General features: G+C 34.0%; 1 protein-coding gene across 8 annotated transcripts in view; it reads left to right on the forward strand.

Annotated features, from left to right (window-relative positions):
- The window catches only part of SLCO1A2 (solute carrier organic anion transporter family member 1A2), a 111,973-nt gene extending 102,539 nt beyond the window's left edge, over positions 1-9,434 (forward strand). For all 8 annotated transcript variants that reach the window (XM_073222760.1, XM_073222759.1, XM_073222764.1 and 5 more), the window contains 3 exons: positions 4,533-4,597; positions 5,183-5,300; positions 8,562-9,434. In XM_073222760.1, coding sequence (XP_073078861.1) covers positions 4,533-4,597; positions 5,183-5,300; positions 8,562-8,781 — 403 coding nt within the window. In that variant the 3' untranslated portion in view covers positions 8,782-9,434. The remainder of the gene's footprint in view (positions 1-4,532; positions 4,598-5,182; positions 5,301-8,561) is intronic.
- The last annotated feature ends 10,875 nt before the right edge of the window (positions 9,435-20,309 follow it).

Here is a 20,309-nt window from a genome sequence, read left to right on the forward strand (position 1 = left end):
GTTGCATTTTCAATACGAGATGAAAAAGAATTTTGCAGAAAGTGCAAGGATTTTTTTCCTCCTTCTAGGTTGCAGTGCTGGCTCCATGACTTGACTTTTTTTACAATGGTCCTTATGCTGGATTATTTGTTTGGACTTACTGGGCAACTGTAGTTGTAGACCTCAATCAAACAATTCAGCTTTCTCTTGTAATGTCATGACTTTTTTGTGCTTCTTGGGATCACTTCCAGCATCACTGGTGGTGCTTCTTATGGGCCCTATGGTGTTATTCAAGGTTTAGGTATTGCAGTAAATATGATTTAAAAAATACACAAGAACTGTGAGAGGTCACTTTTTTATTATGACACACAATTTACTGGAAACACAAACTACTCATGCAGAGGTGGTTAGCATCACAGGACTTTTGAAGTAGATATTTATATTTGAGCTCACTGCAGTAGTAACAGGATGTGGCTACAAATTATTACAATCATACACTAGGTACTGCAGGTGATTTTATGCAGTTATGATTTCATACTGCATCCTTAGGTTTGCTTGCATTTCTCTCAACTGTGAAGGCACCCATGCACTGTCTGTGTAAGTTCTGATAAATTTCATTTTTTTATTATATTATTTGTACATATTTATGGTAGTAAGTGATAAACTAGACTAGTATCTACATATATTTTATGCATTCATGACATCCCTTCTTTTTATTTTTTGATATCTCTAGGCTACTGGTTTGTCAGCTGTTTTTCAAATTTTTGCAAATCTCCAAAAATTTTTCCAATATATTCACTGTGTATAATGGCCCATTCAGTTCAAACCCAGGTTGTTCCAGGGTCAACTGTAGTTTTTTCACCTAGCTTCTGAGTTTTTAATAATAAAACAGAATTAAAGTTTATTAAATCTATTTTTCCTCATCTATGAAAAAGCCATCTGTGATTTTTCCTGCTCAGTACTCTTCGTGTAGTGAAATCAAGGGATGCATATTTTTATGTTGAACTGTTTGCATATCTGAGAAAAAGCATACTTAATCATAACATATTTTTATATGTGATTTGATTTGTTTAAACAATTCTTTATTTTAAATTGTTATATCTACAATGACAAATAAAGCAGACCTATTACTTTTTATTCTATTTGTTTAGGTATCATTCTACTCTCATAAAATTAACTGGTAAATTTTCTATTTTTAAATTTCTGGAACTACTTGCATTAAAATTTTGTTTTGTAAATTTTATAAAATTCACATGTAAAACTATTTTACTTTGGCTTATTTGGACAGAGATATTTGATTATTATTTCCACTTATTGCTAGTATCTATTCACCTTTTCCATATCTGCTCACACCTGTTATATGCTTATTAGTATGTAGGTATATGCTTATTAGTATATAGAAATATTAGATAATATTTCTTTATCACTTTTACATTATTTGATGTATCTGGAGGGTTTTTCCTTCTGTATTTTGTTTATTTGCACTGTCTTTATTCTTGATAATTTTTTTCGCCATAGGCTTGTCTGTTTCTTTATTTTTTAGAGAATCAGTTTTTAGTTTTGTTAATCTTTATTTCATGTATTTATTTTCTTTATTTAAAAATTTTATTTTACTCATTTATTTTTTGCTTTGGCATTTGTTCTGTTTTCCTTTATCCAACAGTTTGAACTTAACTCTTACATCATTTGTTCATTTTGATTGTTTAGAAAATCATACATTTCCTTCCAAATATTACTATGCCTTGACTAGTATTTCCTGTGAAGTTTATTTCTGACTATTCATAAACTTTTTTGATTTGTCTAACCAAGTGAAAATTTATTTATGAGTGGTGTATAATTTCCATATCAACAAGAACTTTTTGTAGGTACTCTTTCATTATTATTTCATTTTTAATATTCTAAGAACATAATCTGAAAGATACGGGTAAATATCAAGACTTTCTTTGAGCCCTAGATCAATTTTTGAGTGTTTCATGTATTTTTGAAAAGAATGCTTAGCTTCGACAGTTTGGGTATACAGTTCCCCTATTTCTTGGGTTGAAGTAATTCATCGAATTATCTAAATCTGGTAAATCTATACTTGTTTTTTGTTTGCTTAATCCATCAGTTTTTCAAGATGATTGTTAAAATCTCTAAAATTTGCTGATGTATTTCTCAGAAAATTTTAAGTTTACTTATATGGAGTCTATCGGTCTTTAAATTTACAGATTTGGAGGCTATATTGTAGGAAGCAAATATGCCTTCTATTTTTAGCACCACTTAATTTTCTTCTTCACTTCTCTCATTTCTTCCAGGGAATTCTCTTTTGTTTCATTTGAAAATTGCAGTTCTAGCTTTTGCTTCATTATTGCTTGTATCTTTGTCCTTTCCTTTATCTCTAGTCTTCCATTTTGCTTCACAGACAGTTTGCTACACCTGATTTTATAATCTGAGCTGTTGAATTTAACCCACTTATATTTCTGGACAGTTTTATTTCACATATTCTATTCATTTGACTTTCTTTTTGCTTTCCATTGTAAGTAGTCCCACCTTACCCACAAAGGGTACATTCCAAGACCTCCACTGGATTCCTGAAACTACACATTGTACCAAACCCTATATATATAGGATGATGTTTTTTTCCTATACACATATACCTATGATAAAGTTCAACTTATATATTAGGCAGAGTAAGAGAGTAACAACATATACAGATGTTAATAATAAAAATAGACAATTATAATAATATACTGTGTTAAAAGTTGTGTGGATGTTGTCTCTCAAATTTCTTTTTGTATTGTACTCACCCTTCTTCCTCCTGTGATAATATGAGATGATAAGAGACCTATGTGATAAGATGAAGTGAGGTGAATGACTCAGGCATTGTCACATGGCACTAAGCTACTGCTGGCCTTCTGACACTATGTCAGAAGGAGGACCACCTGGTTCTGGACCACAGTTGACCACGGGTACTGAAACCATGGAATGTGAAACTGCAGATAAAAAGGGACTACTGTAATATATTGGATTTTCTGCAGCTGCTTTGAAAGCTACATCTTTACAGGTTAACCTGATTATTGAATTTCTTAGCTACATTTATATTTTGCTTATCAATTTAAAAACATTTCAGTGTTAATATCTCCTTAATAAGACAACTAATCATGTTCTCAGCTTTCACCATGTCTTTACTCTCTCCCTAAAATATTTTCAAATTTCTATTTTCAAATTTTTATTTTATTTTGCTAAAATATTGTAGAGTTTACCACCTGGATTTTTATGGATATACTTATGCTCTTTTCTATTTTGTGGAACCTCGAAGGATCTCCTGCCATAAAGATAGATGCAACGTCCATACTACTCCGCCAGTTTCAAAGAACAATTTGAATTTCTCTCAGCATTTCCCACAATTTGCACTCTAATTTTTCTTTCTGATTCTTGGATTCTAGAAATGGATGTTATTACCAAAGCCAATCAATAATAGAGTTTGGAGAATAGTTTAAGTTGCTTTCAATTTCTTAATTATTAAAATGTCATGCTTCTATGAGGTCATAAAGTGATACTATAGAAAGACAGGAGAAAGAAAAACTCTTCAATAAAATTTGAATGACTGTTTTCTGTATTAAAGGAAAATCATGGGACCATTGGGGCCATACTAGGTCTCCTGGATTTTCTTACTTCCTTCTAAGTAAAATCATTGATGATGTTGTTTAAAAAAAACCCTTTATGTCAGACAGATAACGTCCAAATTATCTGTGCCTCAACCTATGAGTCTATAGAATCCAGTAAAATACTTGGACCAAGAAAATGCTAATAAAATGACATTTTTGAGAAAACTATATTGCATTGTTTTGTGAAAAAACTGCTTTGATTTTCTCAGCTTTGTATGAATCCAGGGGAACTCTCAAAGTGAATTCTTTGAGCAGGTAGCTACACTGATGCTGAAGTGAATGGGACACAGATAGTGATATCCGGGAATTACATTCTTCATTTCTACTTGCAGGGATTTCAGGCAACAGTGAAAAGCTGGAGTAATTGTTGGAGAGAATGGAGGAATCTGTAGGACTCTTGAAATGATACCAAATCACTTAAAATATGTTTGTTTTGGAATTTTTAAAACACTTTTCTTGTTTTTATTCTTGCTTTCTTTCTTCCTTACATCTACTTACACAAACGTTTGGCTTTCTGTATTTTCTGAATACAAATAAATTAACTACAGCTAGGATTGCATTGTTCTTGTTTTAGCCTTAGAGTTTAACCATTAGAATCAAAAATTTATGCTTGAAGAAGAGAATACTGGAGTAGAAATCGATTGATATGAAATATTTTCTTCTTTGATAACTTTCCAATAGAAATGAATGAGCAAAAACTGATGAGTAAAACGCTAAGGACCAGAAGTGGGGCTCCTGTACAGGCTGTAAATTAGATAATCAGGCCTTGAATAACTCAGACCTGAGCATGCAAGAAAAATTTCTAAAGTTTGCTGTGTTATTAGCATACAAACAGTTCTTTTAAGAGCCTATAGTAGTTTAAAAATCTCTATTTTTATTTTATTTATGAATTTACTTACCTTTTAGGTGTATCAAGCCTGAAGAGAAGTCTCTCGGTGTGGGATTACATGCATTCTGCACAAGAGTATTTGGTAAAAAATCATTATTTTCCTCAACATTATTAATTATTTAATATGATTAAGTAATTATTAAAAAGACCATTATTAAATACTTACTAGCAATTATCTCTTCTGCTTTAAAATAGCAAATATCTCTTCTTTAAAATAGCACTTTGCAATTAGTATGAGAATGAAGTACAAGAAGAAATGGAAAACTCCCCCCTTTTACTGGAAAAAGACCTATCTGACCTTAATTCCACTTTTCAAATATTAGATCTGAAAAACAAATGAACAGGAAATACTTTGTTCATATAAAATGTACTTGACTGACAAAAACCGCTGCAGAAAAAAAATAGAAATAATCATTAATTCAATGATTTTACCAGTAACTCTTATGTTGCATTTATCCATCAAATTACTTATTCTTTATAATCTAGAAACTTTACAGTAAAAATAACTTCTAATTTATAAAAATAAAACTTAGTTCATTAGATTTATATTTTGGTAAACTTTATTTGTTCTACAGATAGGCGAAATTGAAATGTTTCCCAATAAAACAATGTATCTTAACTTTTACCTTGTTGATAGATTTTTTTTTTTTGCTTCCCTTAATGGTAGCTGGAATTCCTGCACCTATATATTTTGGAGCTTTAGTGGATTATACGTGTTTACACTGGGGAACTTTGAAATGTGGTGAGTCAGGGGCATGCAGGATGTATGATTCCACCAACTTCAGGTAAATATAACAACTTTTTTCTTGAGATTTACTTTCTAAGCATAGACCTGTATGTCTCAGAAAATGGCCCCATTCATTTCTAACATTTTCTTTGTCAGGTGACAAGACTACTTTTGCTGTTTCTAAAATAGATACTGATAGTATATCTCCATTCCATATTTATATACTGGAATTTTATTTCCTCTATATTTTCAAAGTACTTGATAAAGATAAGCATGGATGACTTCCCTGAAGGCTAGGTTAAGCCTTTCAAAATATTCTGTTGAACTGGTTGCAATTATTGAAGATAATGATGGTATTTAATTGACCTGTCTATATTACTCTCTAAAATATTCCCATTTCATCTTACATCATTTTAGCATCTTACAAGCCTGAATCCTTACTTCCTTTCACGATCCACCTCTAATCTCCAAAATGATATTTGTTCTCCTCATTAAATTTCGCTAACACAATATTCTTCATGTCTCTTAAAGGCTTATTTTTCATTGTTAATAGATCTGATTTTGAGCAAAACTCATATAATATTAACCTGTTTTTGAACAAAACTCTTCCATTTTTCTTTTTCTGTATTCATGTTCTTTTTCTTTTAGAGCCCCGAATTTTGCTTAGATTTGCCTTAACGTCTCCTGATTGGGCAATAAGAAAACTCTTTCATTTACTAAAAACCAGTTTGGCATTGTTTAAAACATTTATGGCCTTACCTTGATCTTGAACAGCAAAGAGAGCTGACAGCATAAGAAAACATGACAGCGTGTTTTCATCAGTTCCCAGTTCCTGCAAAGTTGGACAGGGGTCTGTGGAGGGGACCAAGCACCTCCTGTGCGTGCAGTGGGTTTGTATCACAGCTGAGGAACCCTGAGGATCATTAATGTAGGTTGGCCTCCTTCTGCTGCTTGGATTCCTGTTGACGTAGCCTTAATTAAATGCTATGTCAGACAAAATAATTTTATTTGGTACTATCCTCTGTCAGTCAGATTAATTAGAGTGGCTAGATGTGTACTCCTGAGAACATTCACCAGAAGCTGATACATTATAGAAACAAGAACTAGCTACTTTGGTAGACAGTTCTCCATGGGTCCCTTGAATTTCTCTATATCTTGTTAGCACAGGCTTTTGTTCTGGACTATGTTTTCTAGGATGTTTGAACAGTAAATATGGCCTTGGAAGATACAGTATTTCCCTCTGGTGCAGAGTTTGCTATGCAGGATGACCAAAATAATATCTTCCTCTAGGGAAAAGGTTGGCAGATTTGCTTACACCCCATTTAAAAGATTGGGATTCCCTAAACTCAGGATTTCTTAGCTATGACTGAAACCCACTGTGTGAACAGCATCCATCTGGGTCTCCTTCTGTGTCACCCTTTTGGGACATTGGGGTTAAGGAAACTCAGAATGAAGATGAAGTTTGTGCCAGTTGCTGTACTGTAAGTAAAAAAGTCCTTTGTCTCTAAGAAATCTTGTATCTTCTGCTAGCATGTATGCAACTATGGCAGGCTAAACTATTAGCAGAAAATACAGGTAAAATCTAAGACTCTTTTACAGTTTTTGAGAACAGAAATGTTGATTAACATTAAAGTTTCCCCAAAATGTAATAAGCATCACTTACATTAGTTTCAGTCTAATAGAAAAGGAAAAAAGCATTAAAGGAAAATTCAATGGCCTTAAGAGAGTTGGAAGTAAAAGCAGACAAAATAAGTTGAAAAAAACCCAACTAAATATACCATGTTTCACAATAAGTATAAACCTATTGAATTTGCTTCTTATTGGAGCTTTCATACTGGAGTTTTCAAATTCAAGCTATATGTTGTTTACAAGAGAAAGACTAAAAAAAATACAGTGCCAAGAAAGGTTAAAGATAAAGGTCAGAAAAAATACCCCACACAGATATTAAATCAAGCTTCTGTGATTATGTTAATGACTGTGAAACAACAAAAAAGTTCAAAATGAAAAGGATTAAGAGTTAAAGAAGGATATTTACTAATAAAAGAAAACTTTACCAAAAATATATAATAATCATGAACCCATATAAACCTATCAACATACCCTCAAATATATTAAAAAACATTTGCAAAATTACAAGAAGAAATCTACCGAATGAAAAATTTCATAAAAGGAGGGTTATTACAGTACTGTTGATATTAAAAACAACTTGAATAATGTAAGTGTCTAATATTAAACTGGATTAATAGGTTGTGGCATGTTCACACATTGGAATGTGGTGAAATGGAAATGAAGTAGAGCTACATGTATGAACACAGTTTAAAATGGTGGGCGAATAGAGAAATTTTCAGAAGAACACATAGTATTATGCCAATTATTTACAATGTAAATCATATGAGTAATTGTATATATTATGAATGATACATACACACTCTGAAAACTATAAAAATCAGCTAGGTATAAAGTTCAGCATAGTGTTATATCTGGAGTGGGACAGAAGGTAATAGGATCAGAGGGGTATAATATAGTATAAGGTATAATTGTGTTAGAGTAGTATAATATAAGGATTAATATATAATGTATATTACATTATAACATAAGGTATATAGTATAAGGAAAAAAGTATAGGCTGATTTTACTTACAAAAGTACATACAAAAATTCAAAATGAAAAATTAACAAATTGAATCTAATGTATAAAAACTCACTGGTAGGGTTTATTTTAGGCATGCAAGGATGGTTCAATATTAGAAAAATTTATTAATATAATATATGCTATTGACACAAAAGAGGAAGAAAAATCTTGGATGTTCTGCTAACTACAAGCAGAAAAATGATTTGGAGATAATTTACACATTCACTATTAAAACTGAGCAAACTCAGAAAAGGTAAGTAACTTACTTAACCTGATTATGGTCATCTAAGAAAAAAAGAAAAAAAGCCCACAAGAGTAAATATAATTAATGGTGGTTCTTTGGAAGCATTCTTATTAAATACTGCATAACTAATATCATCAGTTTTAAATTTAAATTAGAGTTTCTATTCAATGTAAAAAGATAAAAGAAAAACGATTACAAGAAATATTAGAAAAGAAGAAAATTAATTTGAATTTTCTTGATGAAACATTGTCTCCCAAAAAAAATATTAACACCCATAGGAATTAGTGAGTTCAGCAAAGTTGCTTTTATAAGATCAACATGCAAAACAATGAAATAAAATCTAACTAAAATATAAATTAATAAAATAATAATTCAAAATATGCAAAATTAGTTTGTACTCACCAAATTATTATAGTTTAATGTGTTTTCATATTTTTTTGATAGATACATCTACCTCGGATTGCCAGCAGCACTACGAGGGTCAAGCTATATTCCAGCCTTTTCGATCCTAATTCTTTTGAGGAAGCGTCATCTACCTGGTGAAACTGCTCCTTCAGGAACTGTGCTTGTAGAGACAAAGTTTACAGGGAAGGAAAATGAGTGCAAAGATATGCACCAAAATGCCAAAGTTTTAAATGACGATGAGTTGAAAACTAAACTGTAATGCTCTATTACATTATGCTTCCCAGAACTGGAGAACACACTAAGCCTTAACCATTTTAAAAATCAATAGAGATATTTCAGGTAATTTTTTTTTTTTTGGTCTTTAAGACCCTCAAAAAACTGTTTATTCAAGACAAAACAATCTTCACTGATGGCCTTTGAGAGACATCAAAGACACCTGGGATTTTTCTGAGGGACATTTGTAACAACCCTCAAAAGAGGATATTAGTTGCTTTTATTTTTGTGTTAAAACATCAATTTCTCTTATAATTGATTCCAAATGGGTATATTTCCCACATCTTTTCCAGATGATTCTAAAAATTTATTATTATGAAAATCTATTACATTCCACTGAATTGCTGCTTTGATATTAAAATTACATAGAGTCTGAAATTCTTATCCTGCTTATGTGAATATTTAAGTCTTTTATTCAAATTTATCAGTTCATGTGAAAGAAGCCTGTAGATTCTTATTCTGTTTAGGAATTTTTCTTTAAAACTTCCTATTCAGCCCAGACATAACTCTTTTTGAATAGATCCCTCATTAATATGCCATCACTTGCTTCTAGTTTGTCCCCTGGTTTATTACTCATGTCACATATTTGCTCATTGTGTTCAAAGGACTGACAAACGTAATCAGGTTATTAAAAATCATGTAGTGAAGATTGTTGGAATTTTTTTTCAGCATGTCAAACCTGGTGACTAAACTCTCTTTTAAAATGCCTCTGAGTCCAAGGATGAAAAGATAACGTAAGGAAAACACTAGTCCTTTAAAGCCATTTGTGCTGTCAGGTATCATCAAAGGAATCCTTTCCCAGATTCAGGGGGTCTCCCATATTTATGCCACCCATGATATTCTAAGTTACAACACAAACACTAATTTCTATAAATCACCTTAGGGAACAAAGCATTTATAAAGTAGCATCTGTTATGAAACTGAGGTTAATGAAATTCAAGATGCACATTTAAAACTAAATCTAGTCACATCATTACTTTCTAACTTATGATACAAAAAAAGAATAAAAGGATTTTAGAGGTACAAGGGGTCTTAAAGTTGATATGGGGTTTCCGGTTCACAAGAGTAGAATAGACAGTCATATTTATCTATTCCTTCATCTCCATCCCACTGAAATGACATTCAATATACTGAAAAATTATATAAATCCTTAATAGTGAGGAGAATGCAGGAAGGGAGCGTAGGAGAAGAGGGTGTCAATATACTATGCTTATTTACATGTAATATAAAGGGAATGGGGGTGTCTCCAGGGATAGAGTGGAAGTAGCTGTAATCCAGAATGCATTTAGAAGGACCTGAGCATGTAGACTGGAGCCTCTAGTTGCAAGTTCAAAGAATACAAGGACAGAAAATAGACCTGTTAATTGAAGTACTGTCTATAGTTATTTTGCAGACCAACATGATGTCCTGAATGATTGGATATGTCACATGAGAAGAAACAACATAGATGAGAGAGATTGGATAGACCAGGTTTTCTGGGGGGAGGATCAAGAGTTAAATTTCGGTCTCATAAAGGTTGAGACTTAACTTCTGGGTACATTAAAAATGGCCATGATTCAAGACAGGGGTGGTGTTGAAACATGTGAATGGAGCTAAAATCACTGGAAATGAGGAGTGTAACTCCAGGTAGATCTGACTGTAGCAGTGAGGTGCAGTTGTGTTAGGGTCTGATGACGTGAAATTTGGTGCTGCTTTATTTGGGGGAAGAAAGAGGGGAGAATGGTCTGGAAGCAAAGAGGAGGAGTAGGGATTTGCCCTGTGTCCAGAGAGTTGTAAGAAAAAGTGAGTTACTACCACATAAGAAGCTTTTTTGGGGAAGCAGATTTTGGTTGAGGTGCATCGGTGAGGAGAATGATCAGTTTTGAGTTTGAGACTATGGAGGGATTTGCTGTTGATGGGCTAGGAGTTCTAGAGGACAAAGTGAAAGTGGAAAGATTTCAGGAATTAGAGTCTGGGAGAAAAAATAAATAATAGGAGGCATATGGAAATTAGAAGAAGATGAATGAGAGAGAACTTGGAATTGTGGGATTTATAGGTGACGCACATAAGGGGCTTACACCTGACAGATTTCAAGGCAGTGGAGTTGGTGAGACTGTGTGTCCAAATTAGGAGGGGCGGTGACTGGCTCCCTTGCGACCCCTTGTCACAGGGGCGAACTGGAGAAGCAGAATCTTACCTGAGTACCGGCAGCTCCTTTTTCTATTGAGGGTTTAAGGTAATCAGAGAAAGCTGAGCCTTACTGTGTGCAAAGTTCACCCAGTGGAGTGAATGCTCAATGGAGTACAGTGGGCCAAGGAAGACATGGTTTGGGACCCACTGCCTTGGGCTCACTCTTCTGCCCTCCTGGAGGAGATGGTATTTTACTCTGAAACAGAATTTTCTTTTGACACTTCTCGGTTGAGGGAAGATCAGAGAAAGTGGGCGTTAGAGCGCTTTGCAATCCATGACCTCTGTCACTGACATCCCTGAGGCCTGGGAGGCCTGTTCTTATTCTGAGCGCTGACACTCCCCCAGGACAGGGGAAGGGTAATGGCATAGCAGATGGAAGTGGAGGAGAGAGGCAGGAGAAACACAGGGAGTGGGAAGCCTGGGGCCACTACTTTTTTTTATTTCATATCATGGGGAGTCTAAATTAATGGAATTAGAAATTGTGATTTAATATATTACTTATAATCCTCACAATAAGCAATATTTACAGGAACCAAAACATAAGGACTTAAGAGAACACAGAAATTGGGGAAAGATACTAATAGGGAAGGAGAGGAAATAACCATTCTTCCTATTTTAAAGCATAGTGTTAAAAAATATTGTAAGCATGACAAATTAAGATACAATTAGCACACCTATATTATTAGAAGCGCTTTAAAATGGTAGTTTCTATAGCCCTGGACTATCAGAAGAAGCAAAGAACAAGGCATTTGTCCTTCATTTTCATTCATTTTACACTCTCATTTTTTCGCCTATGTGTGTTAAACATGATAAACAATATTTTTTTCCATAAAGAGTAACACACAGCAACAACAACAATAATAAAAGAAATTATGTATCTACAGAAAGGGAAGAGGTGTTGGGGTTCTCCAATAAGTGTTTATCGAGTTGTTTTCTCATTTCTATACTTGCTTCTAGAGAATATGTGTCAGTGTGTGTGCATGCAAGGGGTAGTAGCTAACTAAACTGCAGATTGTAGAATTCAAGTAGAATTCAGGATGGTGTCATTTATTAGGTGTCATGTAATTAGAAAACAATTACAGAACAACAAATGAAAGTACAAGGTAATTGCAAACACTGTGGATATATAGTGAGTTATTAAGTAATGAGAGTTTTCACATAAGCTTTCCGTTCACGTCTCAGTGGAAAATGATGACTCCAGAGTGATGAGGGACAGAAACAAATCCAGTGCCAACGGGGGACTAATAGAAGCAAATGTGAGCATATCTCCTTTACTGCTAGCTACAGGTGTAAGGAACACAGTTTTGATCAAGGAGGTATCGGCAGAAGCTTGCTAATTGGGAATTTCCTTCCAAAATAAAAAGACCAAGCTTTCTGTGAAGACACTGTGCTCTTTTTCTTCCTTCCTGAGCAGTGGATATTAGGTCTGAAGAAGCAGCCATCATCTTGAAACCAAGGGGCAACAAGCCTGGTGAGGAAGGACAACATCTGGAGGTGGTGGAGCAGGGAGACAGCTGGAGCCTGCCTACAGGAGGCAGCACTGAACGTCTGAACGAGTGGGGACAGGGCGAAGTTCTGTGGAGTTTTAAGTTTATACAATGTGAAAGGAGAGCCTATATAAGAAAAATTGCAAAATTATGAATACAAAATGAGGTTAAAAGTGACTATTTACTAGAATGAGAAAAAGATCACAACAAATTCCTTATAATATGCTTCAGGACACCACGATATATTAAAAAAAGCTACTACGAACATTATAGTTAAATGGAAAATATTAAATGCTTTCCTGCTAATGTAGGAAGTTAGAAGATAGTGCCTACTATAGCCACTTCTATTTAACATTATACTGGAAGTCCTAGCTAATGAAACAGAGGATAAAGAATTTAAAATTTTAAGAATAAAAAAAGAAAATGAAACAATAACATGTTGTGGATGCAGAAAATCCAAAAGTTACTGTGGATAAAGTGTCAAAATTTACAAGTGAATTTTATTTTATTTTTATTGGAATGAAATTGATATGATATTGGTTTCAGATGTACAAATAGTGACCTAATAATTATATACATTACTAGATGCTTGCCACAATAAGTGTTGTTAGCCCATTATCATACAAAGATATTACAATATTATTATTTCTCTATGCTGTAGGTCTATTCCTATGTCTAAAATATTTTACAATTTGAAGTTTGTGCCTCTTTATCCCCTTAACCTATTTCATTCATTCCCCCACCCCATTCCCTATGGCAACCAACAGTCTATTGTCTATATTTGTAGGTATGTTTCTTTTTTATTTGTTTTGTTTTTTAGATTCCACATATAAGTAAAATCATATGGTATTTGTTTTCCTTTGCCTGGCTTATTTCACTTAGCATGATACCTGCTAGATCCATCCATGTTGTTGCAAATGGCAAGATTTCCTTTTTTAATGGTTGAGTAATATTCCATTGTGTATATGTACCACTTCTTTATCCTTTCACCACCTATAGATGGGCACTTGGCTTCTTTCCATATCTTTGCTATATAAATAATGCTTCAATGAACATAGGTGTGCCCATTTTCAAATTAGGTGCCTATTTTCATATTCAGGTTTGTCATATACAGCCTTTATTATGTTGAGATATGTTCCCTCTATACCCACTTTATTTAGAGTTTTTATCATGAATGGATACTGATTTTTGTCAAATGCTTTTTTAGCACCTATTGAGATGAGCACATGGTTTTTATCCTTCCTTTTGTTAATACAGTGTATCACATCAATTGATTTGAAGATATTGCACCATCCTTGCATTCCTGGAATAAATCCCACTTGGTCATGGTGAAGGATTCTCTTCATGTATTTTTTAATTTGGCTTGCTAATATTTTGTGGATTTTTATATCTATGCTCATTTCAGATATTGGTCTGTAGTTTTCTTTTTTGAAGCATCTGTCTGGTTTTGGTATTAGAATATTGGCTTCATAGAATGAGTTTGGAAGTATTCCCTCTTCTTGCAATTTTTGGACTGTTTTAAGAAGAATAAGTATTAGCTCCTCTTTAAATGTTTGGTAGAATTCAGATGTGTAGCCCTCTGGTCCTGGAATTTTATTTGTTGGGAGCTTTTTGATCACCAATTTCATTACTAGTAATTGGTATGTTCAGATTTTTCTGTTTCTTCCTGGATTAGTCTTGGAAGATTGTATGTTTCTAGGAATTTATCCATTTCTTCTAGGTGGTCCACTTTATTGACATATAATTTTTTGTAGAATTCTCTTATAATTCTTTGAATTTCTTGGGTATTTGTTATAACTTGTTTTTCATTTCTGATTTTGTTTATTTGTGTCCTCTCTTTTTTTCTTGGTAAGTCTGGCTATTTGTTTATCTTCTCAAAGAAAATAGTTCTTGGTTTCGTTAATTTTTTTCTATTGTTTTCTTAGTCTCTATTTTATTTATTTTCACTCTTATCTTTAGTATGTCCCTCCTTCTATTAATTTTGGGCTTTGTTCTTTTTTTTTCTAGTTCCTTTTGTTGCAGGGTTTGATTATTTGAGATTGTTCTTGTTTCTTGAGGTGGGCCTGTATTGCTATAAACTCCCTTCTTAGAACCACTTTTGTTGCATCCCACATATTTTGAACATATGTTTCTGTTTTCATCTGTCTTCATGCATTGCTTGGTTTCCTGATCTGTTCCTTGATCTATTGATTATTTAGAAGCATGTTGTTTAGCCTCCATGTGTTTGTATTTTTCCATTTTTCTTGTAATTAATTTATAGTTCCATACAATTGTGGTCTGAGGAGATGTTGAATACAATCCCAGTCTCTTAAATTTGTTGATACTTTTTTTGTGTCCTAATATGTGATCTATTCTTGAGAATGTTCCATGTGTACTTGAGAAAATGTGTATTCTGTTGCTTTTGGGTAGACTGTTCTGTAAATATCTGTTAAGACCATCTGGCTAATGTGCTGTTCAATGCCTCTATTTCCTTTTTAAGTTTTGTCTACATGATCTATCCATTGATCTGAGAGGGGTGATAAAGTTCCCTACTATTATTGTATTGCTGTTAGTTTATCCCTTTAGGCCTGCTAATATTTGGTTTATATATTTAGGTGTGCCTATATTAGGTACATAGATATTTACAATTGTTATATACTGTTGTTGGACTGTTCCCTTTATGTAATATTGTTCATTGTCTCTTGTTATTTTGTTTTGAAGTCTATTTTGTCTAATATAAGGATTGCAACTCCATTTTTTTCTAAAATTCCTATTTGCATGGTATATGTTTTTCCAGCCTTTCAGTTTCAGTCTATGTGTGTCTTTAGGTTTGAAGTGAGTCTCTTGTGGGTAGCAAATAGATGGGTTTGCTTTTTAATCCATTCAGTAATCCTCTTTCTTTTGATTGGAGAAGTTAGGCTATTAACATTTAAGGTAATTACTGATACATATGTATTTATTGTCATTTTTAAATATTTCCTGCTTGTTTTTGTTCTTCTCTTATCCTTTCTTCATCTCTTGCTCTCTTGTGTTTCACGACTTTCTTCAGTGTTATGACAGGGTTCCCTTATCTTTCTTTTTTGTGTATCTGTTATAAGTTTTTGGTTTGTGATTACCATTGGGTTCTTTATTACAGCCTATGAATATAACGATCTACAGTAAGTTGATGATCACTTAAGTTTAAACACATTCTAACACTACATTTCTTATTTCCCCTCCTCCCCATTTAATATATTCTTTTATATTTTTTTAATTAAGTGATTCCCTTAACTAACTTTTAGATGTAATTGCTTTTGTTACTTTTGTCTTTATTACTTTCATGCAAGCTTTCAAGTAATTGATCTACTACCTCTGCTATGTTTGCCTTTATCAATGGAAATTTTTTCCTTTCTTAAATTTCTTGCTTTCATTTAAGGTCTTTTCTTTTCCTTTTAAAGAAGTCCCTTTAACATGATCAATATATGTATATACATGACTTATACAGGACACAATTATAGAAATCACCAAAGTAGTGCTCAGAGCTGTAATATAAACAGGGCTATTGAAGTAAAGCCTGAAGTATGAATCCCTTTTGGAATTGGCCTTAAGAAAAATTTAACTAAGAGTTACTTAAAAATAAAATAAAATGAAATTCAGAAAACTCTTGTAGCACTTAGATGTCTATAGTTCCTGTTGAAGTCAGTTTCCAAACAAAGTAATTTAACTTACCCTAATGACATGTCATGCTTGGTAAGTTCAAAAGACATCCTTCTCCAATATCATTTTTGATAAGTAAATGACAGAAATAAAAGTTACTTGAGAATGAGAGAGAAATACCCTTCCCATCAGTAAAGATATACTGAGTTAAGTTTTATACAATGGTTAATTAGGAGAAAAGATATTTAGGTGGCTTTTATATGAGTGGAAAACCTCATTCCTTTCATGAGTCTGTATGTTTCCTTAAGATGTGGGAGAAAAATTACTTAGAGAGCTAATATAATATACACTACAAACTTCTAAAAAGTTTGCCATTTTTGATATTTTTTTGTAGTCACTCAAAATATCAGATGTATTTGCAAGATTACACCTTTACTTCCACTTTCATCTTTAATGACATTATATGTTATTTTCTTTATCAATTGTGAACAGACCTCATATTAAGGAAAAGATCATATTAAGAGTATGGGAGATATTGCTAGGAGAACATCACTAGGACTTTTTACCCACTAGTACAAGAGATAAATCTGGGTAAAAAATCCAGAGTAAATAAAACCAGACCCAGTATATTTTTTTAAAACTTCCAGTCTTTAAAAGAAAAATCAACTGAGAAGATAGAAGGTACTGAAAGGAAACAAAATAAAAGCCTTCTTGCCAGATGACTTGGGCCCATGCAGTGAGTTGCTTTAGGAAAGATATTTGAGAATGATAAATAAGCTAAGAATTGTTGACCCAACAGATAATTTACTAGCTATTAAAAAATCTACTGACTAGGATAAATTGAGGATGGCTAGAATAAGGTGAGGAAAAGGAAGTGATATAATCTCAAATAATCCAAATTGGTCTTGAAAATTGATAAAGTTAATTGAAACACATTTTCTTTTACATCAGAGGTAGAAAAGTGAGTCTCCTGGTTTCACCTCATAAATACAGAGACCAGGAAAGAGTGTCACATCCATACCCTTATAATAACAAAATTCTGGATAAAATACATATTATAACTTTTCTTGAACTGATTAATGAATGAAGGTTATTGGGAAAATGGATAACTGGAAAGCCAGAGAAGGGCTTCCGTAGGGAGAAACACAATTTGAACATTCACTCACTTGGGGGCAGAAGCCACTTGGTGCCATGTCAGTTAATAAAACAATTCAGCTAGAAGTTTTTAATGAGTTATTTGCTGGCCTGAGTAAGCAAAGCCCCAGGAGGCTTCAGACAGATGGGTGTTGACACTGCTTACAGGTGATTCCTGTGTGGGCCCCACCAGGCACCCTCAGGGAAGATTAGAGAGAATTTTGAGAGAGCGCTGCTGGTGCTGGCTTTGGGGGGAAGAACAGCAACTACTGCTCAGATTCTGCTCAGTCTCCCCCTCCTCCTCTACATAATGAAAGAAAGCCTTTGTCTCCTGTGGGGAAGGGTGCCAAAAACTAGTTGGAGGGTACTGGTGGAAAATCCTGCAGCTTGGATGGAAAGCAAGCAAGGAAAGTTCCACTCCTGGGAGAGGGGGAGGACCTGTTTAAGACTCCCTCTTCCACATCCCCTCCCTACGGTAACGGTATCTAGTAAAAATGAGAGTGAAATAGAGTTGGCAGAGCTGAAAGAGACAGAGTACTTCTCAGGAACATGACAGAAGGAAGAACCAAATCCATATAGGGAGTAGACCCTAAATACAAGGTTTCCCTAGAGGCAAGTGAAATCCTTGGTCCATTGAGTAAAACCACAGCAGCACCAAACTTCAAACTCAGCCCAACTCCTGATATGGACTGTGGAGTACAGGCCTAGCAGAAGAAAGGATGCACTCATCTCCAAGTACAAAAAATATTTGCCCCAGTATTGATTGTCCTATACCACATTTTTGGCTCTCAACAAAAAATTATGAGACATAAAAGGCAATAAAATACATGGTCTGGGTAGACAAAGCAATCATCAGAACCAAGCTCAGATTTAGACAAAATTATTAAATAAATGAAGATTATTTCTATTAAAGCATCATTGATATACAATTTTATGAAGGCTTCACATGAACAACATTGTGATTTCAACATTCACCCATATTATCAAGTCCTCACCCTCACCAATGCAGTAACTCTCCATCTGCATAGCAAGATGCTATAGTCATTACTTGTCTTCTCTGTGCTATACTGCCTTCCCCATGACCTACCTATATTGTATATGCTAACATAATGTCCCTTAATCCCGTTCTCCCTCCCTCCCACCCACAGTCTCCACCCCTTCTCCATTGGTAACTGCTAGTCCCTTCTGGGAGTCTGGGAGTCTGCTGCTGTTTCGTTCCTTCAATTTTGCTTCGTTGTTATACTCCACAAACGAGTGAAATCATTCGGTACTTGTCTTTTCTCTGCCTGGCTTATTTCACTGAGTATAATACCCTTTAGCTCCATCCATGATGTTGCAAATGGTAGGATTTGTTTTCTTTTTATGGCTGAATAATATTCCATTGTGTATATGTACCACAGCTTCTTTATCCATTCATCTACTGATGGACACTTAGGTTGCTTCCATATTTGAACTATTGTAAACAGTGCTGTAATAAACATAGAGATGCACATGTCTTTTTGAATCAAGGATCTTGTTTTCTTTGGGTAAATTCTTAGGAGTGGAATTCCTGGATCAAAGGTATTTCCATTTTTAGTTTTTTGAGGAACCTCCATATTGCTTTGCACAACAGCTGAACTAATTTACATTCCCACCAACATTGTAGGAGGGATCCCCTTTTTCTGCATCCTCACCAGCATTTGTTGTTTGTTGTCTGTTGGATATTGGTCATCCAAACAGGTGTGAGGTTATATTTCATTGTGGTTTTAACCTGTATTTCCCTGATGATTAGCAACATGGAGCATCTTTTCATGTGCCTGTTGGTCATTCAAATTTCTTCTTTGGAGAAATGTGTGTCAGATCCTCTGCCCATTTTTTAATTGGGTTATTTGCATTTTGGGTGTTGAGTGTGAGTTCTTTATTTATTTTGGATATGAACTCCTTATAGGATAAGTCATTTACAAACATATTCTACCATATTGTAGGATGTCTTTTTGTTCTACTGATGGTGTCATTTGCTGCACAAAAGCTCTTTAGTTTGATGTAGTCCCATTTTTTCATTTTTTATTTTGTTCCTCTTATCTGAGGAGATATGTTCAGGAAAAAGTTGCTCATGTTTATATTCAATAGATTTTTGCCTATGTTTTCTTCTATGAATTTATGGTTCATGACTTACATTCAGGTCTTGGTTCTATTCTGAGTTTACTATTGTGTATGGAGTTAGACAATAATCCAGTTTCATTCTCTTACATGCAGATGTCCAATTTTGCCAACACTATTTGTTGAAGAAGCTCTCTTTTCCCACTGTATATCTATGGCTCCTTTATCATGTATTAATTGGCCATATATGTGTGGGTTTATATCTGGGCTCGCTATCCTGTTCCATTGATCTATGGGTCTGTTCCTGTATTAGCACCAAATTGTTTTGATTACCATGGCTTTGTAGTAGAGCTTGAAGTTAGGGAGTGTAATCCCTCCAGTTTTGTTCTTCCTTCTCAGGATTTCTTTGGCTATACAGTCTTTTGTGGTTCGGTATAAATTTTAGACCTGTTTGTTCTAGTTCACTGAAGAATGCTGTTGGTATTTTGATAGGGATTGCACTGAATCTGTAGATTGCTTTAGGCAGGATGGCCATTTTGACAATATTAATTCTTCCTATCCATGAGCATGGGATGAATAAATGAAGACTTTAATAAAAAAATGAATGTGACTCAAAGGACCATTTTTGTAGAAGGTTTAAATGTATAGAATCAGTATTGGTAAGACAGTCTTCAACAAAATGATGACTAGACAAAAGATATTTGGTGTTTATAATCTTACTTTCCTGTGACCTTTCTTCTTCTCTCTGAATATCTTCATGTTCTCTATTCCACTATCCAAAACCTGACTCTTAAAGAAGTTTGGAATCTCACTCACACTGTGAAGTCACTGTTAATATAGTATCTCCTCTAATTTAAATGTAGACCAAGTCTTATTCAAAGGGATAAAGTTCTAATGATGGAACTTGCAGCAACATCAAGCTTAACAATGGGGATTGGTTGGGAGTGAGAGGTGTGTCTTTGGCTTAGTGGTCTGATACGCTCTATGGTGTTGCTGAAATCATACCACTTGTACAATCGTTTTCTCATCA

The sequence above is a fragment of the Manis javanica genome, chromosome 15 (genome assembly GCF_040802235.1).
Source record: "Manis javanica isolate MJ-LG chromosome 15, MJ_LKY, whole genome shotgun sequence".
In the NCBI taxonomy this organism is placed as follows: domain Eukaryota; kingdom Metazoa; phylum Chordata; class Mammalia; order Pholidota; family Manidae; genus Manis; species Manis javanica.